Source organism: Echinops telfairi, unplaced genomic scaffold (assembly GCF_000313985.2).
Source record: "Echinops telfairi isolate 266 unplaced genomic scaffold, ASM31398v2 ScPeMD7_18;HRSCAF=68, whole genome shotgun sequence".
NCBI lineage: Eukaryota > Metazoa > Chordata > Mammalia > Afrosoricida > Tenrecidae > Echinops > Echinops telfairi.
The window spans coordinates 85,764,333-85,775,273 of record NW_022103915.1 but is presented as its reverse complement, the minus strand read 5'-3'; the positions used below and the strand labels follow the sequence as shown (position 1 = coordinate 85,775,273).

General features: G+C 44.9%; 1 protein-coding gene across 1 annotated transcript in view; it reads left to right on the top strand.

Moving 5' to 3' along the window:
* The first annotated feature begins 1,354 nt into the window (after positions 1–1,354).
* Positions 1,355–10,941, top strand: part of LOC101655499 (T cell receptor alpha chain MC.7.G5-like) — a 673,376-nt gene continuing 663,789 nt past the window's right edge. The window contains exons 1-2 of the mRNA XM_045288152.1: positions 1,355–1,400; positions 1,508–1,806. Coding sequence (XP_045144087.1) covers positions 1,355–1,400; positions 1,508–1,806 — 345 coding nt within the window. The remainder of the gene's footprint in view (positions 1,401–1,507; positions 1,807–10,941) is intronic.

Sequence of the window (10,941 nt, the reverse complement as noted above, 5' to 3'; positions counted from 1 at the left end):
TTTTATTTATTTTTTTACTCACTTTAATTCTTTCCAGAATCACTTAATTATGTGCCACATACAGTATTCATGGTTCTGCTCAGTTTTCCTTATGGATGCTCCTCTGCTAATGTCCTTCCTATAATTGGACACAATATGCCATTCTATTCATTGATGAAGGAGCCCCGGTGGCATAGTGGGTTAGACGTTGGACTGCCAACCACAGGTTCAGCAAGTGGAAACCATCAGTCCTTCCGTGGGAGAAAGATGAGGCTTTCTACTCCTGTAGACAGTTACAGTCTTCGGATCCCACAGGGGCAGCTCTACTCTGTCCCACAGGGCTGTGAGGAGGTGGTATCGACCTGAAGGCAATGAGTTCGGTTTTGTGAATTTATTGAATTGATAACTGAAACCAGATTTTCTCCCCCACCCCGACTTATTGCCCAAGTTGTTTTCTGATAGCTTTAATATATCAAACTTGTTTATCTAAAAACACAAAGTGTTACCTACATTTTCTTCTCTAGAAAGAAATGCATTGCCTTTATTCATCTTCATCAAATAGTTAATCAATAACATGCTCTCCAGGCTGATTTTAAATGAGAATTTCTGGTCTAATTTATTTAGTACTGAAGAAGGGAATCATTGCTTTCTCTCGCTCTGATACTGACAACCAGTAGCACAGGGCCGTTGGAAGCTCAGCTTAGAGCTTTCTTACTCACTTTCCCTGATGACTGGCTTGAAAACAATAATGTAGAGTGTCTCAATAGTATTCCAAAATCTAGAAAATTCTCTTCAGTCATCAATTTCTCAGTGAAGTAAAATACTCACGTGCTTCCACAGAATTCCCATTCCTCATAGCAACAGGATTCGTGTTAATGCCAGGTGCCCGAGCAGGGACACCGTCACAGATGAGGAAACAGAAGGGTGTTCTGCAGAAGATTGAATAACATCTCTGAAATGACAAGTTAGCTCACTCGGGTCGTGGTCCTGCCTCTGGCCTGCAGGGGGCAATGTGGTATAACTGGGACATGAGCTTTATTGCAGGTCCACACTGCCTTCCAAGCCCCTCCATCACGCAGTTGGTGGAAAGGCTTCCCCACCCCCACGCAAACTCCTGCCTACCCACTTCCCCCCCTCCAACCCCCAACTCTCCACCCTCCTGAGGTCTGTGTAGATTTAGGACCGTGATGACAATAAGAGACTAGAAAATGCTCAAACTCGTTTAGAGAAAGCTTCTTCCTGGCAGGTGGCAGAAGTTGCCAGAGCATCGAGCTTTGCTATCCTCACCCCCTTGTTCCCCCAGGCAAACAGTATTCTGTGGCCCCAACTACCGCGCTGCCTGCCTGGAGGCCTGCAGACTTTTCGACGTGCCGCCATGCGCCTGCTGCTTGTCCTGGTGCTTGAGTGGATTTTCCCCCTGAGTAAGTAGCCTTCCATTCCCCTTACTGGTTCTACAGAAATGACCATGGTGTCTGCAGAGGGTTTTCAAATGTGTGTTGCTTGACGCTTACAAACGCTGCTGTTACAGGAGGAACCCGAGCCCAGCTGGTGACACAGCTGGACGTCCAGGTCGCTGTCCCTGAAGGAGCGCCCCTGGAGCTGAGGTGTAACTATTCCACTTCTGTCACGCCTTACCTCTTCTGGTACGTGCAGTACCCCAGTCAAAGCCCCCAGCTCCTCCTGAAGTATACTTCGGGGAACACGGAGGTTAAAGGCAGCAAAGGTTTTGAGGCTACATTTAAGAAGAGTGAAACTTCCTTCCCCCTGAGGAAGCGTTCAGCCCATTGGAGCGACTCAGCGGAGTACTTCTGTGCTTTGAGTGACACAGTGCCCGGGGCTGCAGGGGGAGCTGAACACAAACCTCCTAAGACCGGGGGCTCTCCATGACTCAAGAGCTCAACCTGGGGAGGTTTTCAATCGGTGTCTTATTGTGTGAAGGTAAAACCAGCAGTGTGGGTTCGGCCCGGGACTGCTTGTCTGTTGGATGCTTGCTTCAGCATCAATGCAGCGCCACATGCAGATAAGCTGAAGTCATCGGGCGATTTCTCAGGGAGGACTGTCATCTCCCTCGTCCAAGGACCATTGTCTGAATAAAGCATGCCTTTTCCCAAGTCGGCAAAGTGCGGCTCTCGAGCCATGTATGGCTCCTTCTATACCTACATGTGGCTCTGAAGTAATATTGAAAATCGAAACCAAAATCAAACTATCATGGTTTCATTTAAAGGATATTATTCAGATCATGGTGATTTCAATTTTGTTTGTAAAAATACATTGGTTGTGGGATTATAAAGAGACTTTCCCCCAGCTTTGTCTCCCCCAAAGGCATGCCTCCAAATGTTAGGGGCTTTTTGCTAGCATATGGGGGGGGAGGTCAGAAGCTTAGAGACATCCTCCCTGAAGGTCAATGTTGAACTTGTGGGCTTGGACAGCACTGGGTTGGAATGTTTTTTTTGATGTGCACTTAACTTTTATGTAAAACTCTGTCTTATACATGAGTTTCTATGGATTTGTTTCTCTAAAGTACCCAGACTAACACAATGACCAAAATTTCCATTGCAATAAGTAGAATCTCAGTTTCTCCTAATCAATGACCTTTTCTTTTTTTCTTTTCCTTGTGTTTGTGTATTTGTTCCACGTACTTGGGGTTATTCTATTCATTGTATTGGTAATTTCCATTCATTGCAGTGGGTAAATCTGCTGCACAAAACCTCTTAAAAGGGTTGAAAGGGAAAGATATTGCTTTGAAGACTGAGGTGTGCCAGACCTAAGCCACGGTATTTTCAATCACCTCATATGCGTGTGAGAGATGGACATTGAAGATGGAAGACTGAAGGAGAATGTGTGCATTTGAATGGTGGCTGTTGGAGAAGAATCTCGAAAGGACCACGGACTGCTAAAAGGACAAACCAATCTACCTTGGAAGACGTATGGCCAGGGTCCTGCTTAGAGCAGCGGTTCTCAACTTGTGGGTCATGACCCCCTTCAGGGGGTCAAATCAAACGACCCTTTCACAGGGGTCATCCAATTCATAACAGTAGCAAAATTACAGTTATGAAATAGCAACAAAAATAATTTTATGGTTGGGGGGTCACCACCACATGAGGAACTGTATTAAAAGGTTGCAGCATTAGGAAGGTAGAGAACCACTCACTGCCTTAGAGGGAAGCATGACAGCACTTCGCCTCACATACTTTGGACACGTTGCCAGGGGAGACCTGTCCCTACGAAAGACATCATGCTTGCTAGCGGGGCAGCAAAGAGGAGGAAGCCCCTTTTGAGATGACTGACACCGTGAGCTGGACTGACACCAGGCCTGCAACAATGGGCTCAAGCGTGGGACCAAGTGTGAGGACGGCCCAGGCCCAGGCAGTGTTTCATTCTGTTGTGCATGGGTCATTGACCCATATGTCCGACAGCAATCCACAAAGTCTTCTCACAAAACACATGCAGCCATGCCAACTGTAGGAGGAAAGCAGAATCAGTGAATGTATAAGCATCTCAGGGCTGGCAGGGGTCTCCACACAGCTACTGCAGCACCCAGGGCTGCATTGGTGTAAGTCCATGCGGCTTCTCCTTGGGGATGTCTTGCAGGAAATGTGCTTTGCCAGCTGAAGCAGGGAACTGGCTAAGGCAGCTGCACCCTGGTCCGACCATCACAAAGCAAGAGACACGAGAACTAGAAAGGCAAGGCTCACAGAGCCATTTTAACCCCACATGTGTTTATCGGCCAGCTTGGCACAATAAACTTAAACTATATCAGTCATGTACACTGAGGATGGTTACACAACAAAAGGTATTCTCTGCTTTTAGTCAAGATCCATGTATATCCGAAGCATAGGTGGTTCATTCTGATTTTTATATCAAATTACCCTTATGGTACCTTTATTTGGGCATCTCTAACCTTCTTTACTCAAAAAGCCCTTTTCTTGGGAGCTAATACAGATCATTCCATAGTTTAATCACCTCAAGCAGTATTGTACAATTGCTACCACAATCAGTTTCAAAACATTCTCTTTTTCTTGAACACCTTGACATCAGCTCTCCTCTATCCCCCTCCCCCACCACCTCCCCCTACCCCCGGAACCCTTCTTTTCCTTGCCATCACTACAGGTTTATCAATCCTGGGTTTCATATACCAAAAACCAGAAAAACATATAACAAAAATTTAGGAGGGTTACCCCCAATGACAAAATATATCAGAGCTATGGATGAAATCAAATATGAAATTAAAATACCCTCAGAAAACAATGAAACCAGATCAGGCGCAATGTGCATGGAGGAGAGGCATAGCTCTCCTCTCCTTTCTGAGAATACTCAATCCAAGCGTGGGTCTCCATGCGCCACCCCTTCTTCTTGTGGCAACTCCAGTGGCTGTTTCTGCTAGTTTCCCTCACCAATAGTAGCCGTAACTCCTTTTTGTCTTCTCTATTTTCTTATTCTCCCATTTGATACGTTAGGAAATACTATCAGCTAGTCTTTCAAAATATATCCAGAATCAACCACTTTACACGACCTCCACTGCTACCCCCCTTCCCCCACTAATCCAATGGCTTTAATCTCTTGTGAAGTTTATGGAAATAACCTCAACTAGCGTTCCTTCTTTCATCTTTACCCTCTTCAGTCTCTTCTCCACACAGCACAAGGAAGAGTCATCTCCAAAAACGTAAATCAGATCACGTTGCTCCTCTGCTCACGACCCCCAATGCTTTCTCATTTCACATAGATGATAACCAAGCTCTGTATCCTTTACAGCTCGACCGTATCTGGATCCCTGCCAATTCTGTGCCATTAGCTACCCTTCTCTGTCTTGTCCATTCTGTTCCAGCCTCACTGCACCGGCTGCTATTGCTGGAACATGCCAATCATGCTGTTCTGATTTGGGGTCTTTGACCTTGCTTATCCCTTGGTGTTGCAGGAGCCACACGGCTTACCCCTTCACTGGGGTCTCACCTCTGCTACAGCAGCAGTTTCAAATGTAGATATTGTGGCATTGTATGTAATAATGGGGGAGGGCAAATAGAAACACAGAAAAAACAACTCCAAGAATAGTTCCCAAAGCTGATAAAGCCACACTCTAGAATATTAACAAGCACATATGTTAGCACAGATTGGTCCTTAAGACATAAAACAGACTGTGTCACTTTAACTGTGAATTTTATGTGTTCTGAAATGGCACTTAAGAAGAATTTAAATGAGAGTAAGAATTTTATCTCTTATCGTTATAAACATAAGCTGTTTTTATATTCTTTATGCTGTTGCTGTTGTTGGGTATCATTGAGTCCGTTCTGATACCTGCCGCTCTATGCACAACAGGACAAAACACTGCCCTGTCCTGCGCCCTCCTCGCCACTGTCCCTCTGCCTGAGCCAATGTTGCAGCCACTGTGCCATCCCGTGTTAGTGAGGGCCTGCCTCTTTTCTGCTGCCCCTCCACTTTACCAAGCACGGCCCCCTGCTCCAGGGACAGTGTGTGAGACAAAGTCTTGCCAGCCTGGCCTCTAAGGAGCACACTGGCGGTACCTCTTCCAAGACAGATTTGTTTGACCCTTGAGCAGTCCTTGGTGCTGTTGACCTCTGTTGCCAGCACCTCAGTTCGAATGCAGCTTCTTCTCCAGTCCTCCTTAGTCAACGTCCAATGTTCACATGCAAATAAGACAGTGGAAAATGACTCGAATCAGGCACACTTTGGTCCTTCAAGCAACATCTGTGCTTTGCAATATGCCGAAGAAGTCTTGTGCAGCAGATTTACCTAATGCAACACATCTTTTGCTCTCTTGACTGCTGTTCCCGTGAGCATTGATTGTAGATCCCAGCAAGACAACGTTCTTGACAAGTGCAGCCTCTGCTCCATTTGTCATGATGTCATCTATTGGTCCAGTTTTGAGGATTTGTTCTTTCCTTTGAGTCACAGTCCATACTGAAGGCTACAATCCTCGACCTTCATCAGTAAGTGCTTCAAGTCCTCTTCATTTTCTGCAAGCAAGATCATGTCATCTGCATAGCGCAGGCTGTTAATAAGCTTCTTTCCATCCTGATGCCACATTCTTCTTCGTATAATCCAGCTTCTCCGATGAATAAGATGATCAGATTGAATAAGTATGGTGAGAAGCTACAACCCTGAATCATACCTTTCCTGATCATAAACCATGAAGTATTCCTTTGTTCCGTTCTTACAACTGCCTCGTGAGCCACATGCAAGTTCCGAAGGAGCACCATGAAATGTGCTGGAACATCCGATCTCCTCAAGGTCATCCATAATTTGTTATGATTCACAGAACCAAATACCTTGGTATAGTCAATAAAATACAAGTTAACATCTTTCTGGTATTCTCTGCTTTCAGCCAAGATCTATCTGAGAGTGTATTAGAGAATAGATGACCTCAGCCCCTTTCCCAGCTAGCCCAGGGAGGGGCAATCTGTCTTAGGGGCTTGCCTGTGTGTGCTCTTGATGGAGGTCACCATACTGGGGACAGTACAGGGGGTCGCATAGTCATGGGCCATAAAGCTTTTCTATCTAACACGATGTACCGGTCCCACTCACAGTCCTGTTCCTGCTTCTGCAGTCCCGCTGTAACTGTGAAGGACTGATTTGCCACAATCATTCTTTTCTGAAAGTTTCTTTTGCTTCTCATGCCCATTTTTAAGCATTGTTTCTCAACAAACCCTCAACACCATTTTGACCTTGTGCTAAGTGGCCTCCCTCCTCCAGATGCTGTATCTGTGTTTCTGTGTTGCCTTTGTTGCTTTTTAAGACTTCATAAGTATTCTCCTTAAATGATATTTGAGATGCTGTCTCATTTGTACCCCCAAACAATGCTATTAGATTCAAGATTTATGCCTGAATCCCCAAAAGATACTTCATGTAACTTCTCTGGGTAGAGCCTGGCTGCTTGCCACAGACCCTCTTTTGTTTCAGACAACGGTTCAAGGATATAGTCAAGCTGTTATCTATCTATATCCCTCTCTTTCAAGGTCAAGTGGGTGCTTCTTTGTGTATGGCCTAAATTGTGTTTTTACATAAATAAAATTTGGAAGGGACATTTCCAGTGGTGGGGAGTTCCTGAGTAGGTCAGAATCAATGTTAAATAACTTGATTTAGAACCGTGTAAAATTTTCATTAATATATGAGTACAGAAGTTTAAATTCATATGCAGTGTGATACATCATTATATCCTCTTTATAGTTTCTGGCTTTATGATATTTACAATGCTTTTTCAATTATGATAGCATTGTATTATTTGAAACACTGATGAAAATCAAAGGTTACAGCCTTTTGTACAGAGTTCACCTAATCAAATAAAACAAAAATTCTCACACCTGGCTAATAGAAAACATCATGATAAACAGAAAGTATTGAAGTTATCCAAGATTTCATTTTACTTGGGTCCTTAATAAACGTCCCATGAAAGTAGTAGCCAAGTAATCAAGGGGCAGAGCACACTGGAAAATTCACTATGAAAGACCTCTGTAAAGTGTTAAAGAGCAAGGATTGCAATTTAAAGACTATGAAGTATGTTTGACCTAAACCTCGGCATTTTCGATCGCTTCATACGCACGTAAAAGCTGGAGAATGAATAGGTAAGGCCGAGGAAGGATCGATGCTTTTCCATGGTGGTGTTGGCAAAGACTAGACACTTCTGCCGTCTGTCTTCCAGAAGAATGAACAAACGGGCCGTAGAACACAGCTGGAATGCTTCTTAACAGCAAGATGGTGAGAGTTCATCTCACCGATTTCGGGCATGTTATCAGGAGGCGCCAGTCCTCGCAGAAGAATGCCATGTGTGGTCGAGCAGAGAGTCCGTTTCAAAAACAAAACAAAGCAGTGAGATCCTCAATTGATGACTTAACCCAAAGGCTGCAGCAATGGGCTCACACAGGGCCGAGGGCAGCGTTCTGTTCGATTGTCCGTGGGTTGCGCCGCGTCTGAATCATCTGGACAGCACTGTTTTGACTCACTCACTGGAGAGGAAATTCCTCCCCATTCTTTTTTTTTTTCTTCCTCCATTTTTGAGACTTAGTAAGATACTCACAAAAACTCACTGCATGAATCGTTTCCGGCTCACAGTGACCCTGTGGGAGCAGGTAGAACGACCCCCGTGGGTTTCCAAGACTGTCAATCCCCACGGGGAGTAGAAAGCCTCTCTCCTGCCGAGCAGCAGGGAGTTGCTAGTAGCTCACAGCGGAGCCACTTCGCCTCCAGGATGAAGCCTGAAGTGACCTGCACTACCCGATTTGGCCTCTAGAGGCCGGTGGTGCACAAATTAACTTGGTAAAAAGACCAGAAAGCAGTCAAACTCTTTGAAGAAGAGGTTTCTGTTTACAAGCTGGGTAAACTAGCCCATCGTTCTGTCCAAGTGCGACTGAGTTGTTTCCAGAACAGAGCCTCTGATTCCCTCAGTTCAGACATGGGGCGCACCCTCCTCTTCGCGCTTTGGATGATCTTCACACTCGGTGAGGACAGCCTTTTGTTCTACCTTCCTATGTTTTGTTCCGATTGAGAGTAAGTTTAAGAAACTCTTATCCTAAATGTCTCAGGCTCTCCCTGATCCAGAATTAATGTTGCAGGAGGAACAAGCGCTCAGACGGTGACTCAGCCCGAGGACCACATCTTTCTCTTGGAAGGAGCGTCGGTGGAAGTGGGCTGTAACTATTCATATTCCGGAAGTCCCATTCTCTCCTGGTACGTCAAGTACCCCAGTAAGACACACCAGTTACTTCTGACACACATCTCAGGACGGAGCGCCAAGGGCTTTACGGCTGACCTTGACAAGAGCAAGATCTCCTTCCATCTGAAGAAGCTCTCTGTGCAAGTGGAAGACTCAGCCATCTATTACTGTGCTCTGACTGACACAGCGGCCAATTTTGCACAGGAAGTTGAACACAAACCCTCTAGGAGTTACAAAAGTGTGTGTGTGTGTGTGTGTGTGTGTGTGTGTGTGTGATCTATTTGGCCACAATGGGGCAGTCCTCTATCGACCAACATTGAGTTTACGTCTTAAGTACAGTAAGAGGGGGCTGCAGAAGCTTGTGGAAATGGAAGCAAAATGTAATGGAATTTCCCATGAACTTTTTGCAGCCCTGTCGTGCTTTCAGTTGTTACATAGCCATTCATTAACTTCAAAATTTGTGGCAGTAAAGCGGCATTGCTAATTTTTTTAAATTAGGAGTGTGCTAAAAAAAATAACCCCAAACACCAACTGTCCTTGCTCTGTCTCATTCCACCTCACTGCCACGAAGTCGGTTTGATGTATAGTGAACCTTTACAGGGTTCCTGAGGCTCTAAATCTTTATACGAGAACATCATCTCATCTTTCCCCCATAGAGCAGGTTTGAACTGCTGATAGGACCTGACAAACTAAATTCATATTTTGGATATAAAAGCCAGCACGGGCTGACAAACATTCTTTTCTTGGTTGGGCAGGTTTATCCACGCTGAGGTGGGGCAGCTACTTTCTCTCACTCCCTTTACCCCTCCATTCCACCACCATCATCATCACCACACATCGAAGTTCAATGTCATAAAAGTACTATGATGTTTTGTGATTACTAATAGTTCTCCATCAGTCATTTACCCTCCTCACCCACTTCAAAACTCCCACTGTCTCAGTCTGTGTCCACTCAGGAGAAAAGCACCCAGTGTTTTTGAATCAGGAAAGTTTAATATAAAAATACTAAATAATAACAAGGAATGAAATAGTAAAAGGTAGGATGAACTCAAAAGAACACGTTGGTGTTACTCTTAGGAGCCACCGAGTTTGTTCAGACTCACAGAAACCCTCTGTCCAATGGAACGGGACCCTGCTTTCTCTTGCACCATCTGCACAAATTCTTGTCATGTTTGAGCCCATTGCTGCAGCCACACTGTCAGCTCCTCTTGTTACCCTGACCCTTTACTTAATCAAGCTTAATATCCCCTTTCAAGGGCCAGACTCTCCTGATAACATGTTCAAAGTACATGCATGATAGAAACAGAAAAATAATAAGATGAAGAGAACCTCTTATTTATAGAATTGATTCTCCGTTCCTAAGAAAGGAACACACAGAATAAGCACCCTCTTTTTTCCAAGGAGGCCTCGTGTGGGGCTGTCACTGAACCTTGATGGCGATGGTGCCCATGGGTTCCCTTTAGACTGAGCAAGTACTGTGGGAACAACTGAAAAAACAAAAACCAAGCCACCAGAACTAGAAAGAGCAGCTCTTTTCTCTCCTGCAAGATCCTCCCACCCTCCCTTACTGACAAAGCTTAATAATGGCAAAGGAGGAACACTGACAGGTTCAGCATTACAAGTAGTTCAGTGAAGGGTGGATTTGGTGGGAAGGCAATTAGTTGATAACTGGCATATTTATACCTCTGAGTACTGTCATATGCACCCTTCTGCTTGATTGGAAGTTTCAGTCCACTCAGAGGGAGCTCAGAAGCAAGGCTTAATGATCTACTTCTAAGAAGTCAGTCACACAAAAACCCTGAGGCACAATTCTACTCTGACACATATGGAGCTACCATGCATTGAAATCAAGTTGATGGCAACTGGCTTATATGTGAGCCTACAAACAATATAAATAAGCTATGTGTCCACCTCATCCCTTCTTCAAAATGAGGAAAAGGATGCTACCCACAAGGAATCCAGCTCTGACATGGAAGAAGCACACCAGCCTGTCCCGACACGATCACTGAAGACAAAGTGGGCAAATGTGGTGAAGAAAGCTGATGGTGCCCAGCTATAAAAAGATATAGAGTCTTTGGTCTTAAATGCTTGAAGATAAACAAGCGGCCGTCTAACTGAGAAACAACAAAGCTCACATGGAAGAAGCACACCAGCTTATGAGATCACGAGGCATGGAAGGAATCAGGTATCAGGCATCAAATACCAAAAAAATCATAGCATTGTGAATAAGGGGGAGTGCAGAGAGGGGAGCCAGGGTCCATCTTTGGGCAATTGGACATCCTCTTAAAGAAGGGTCG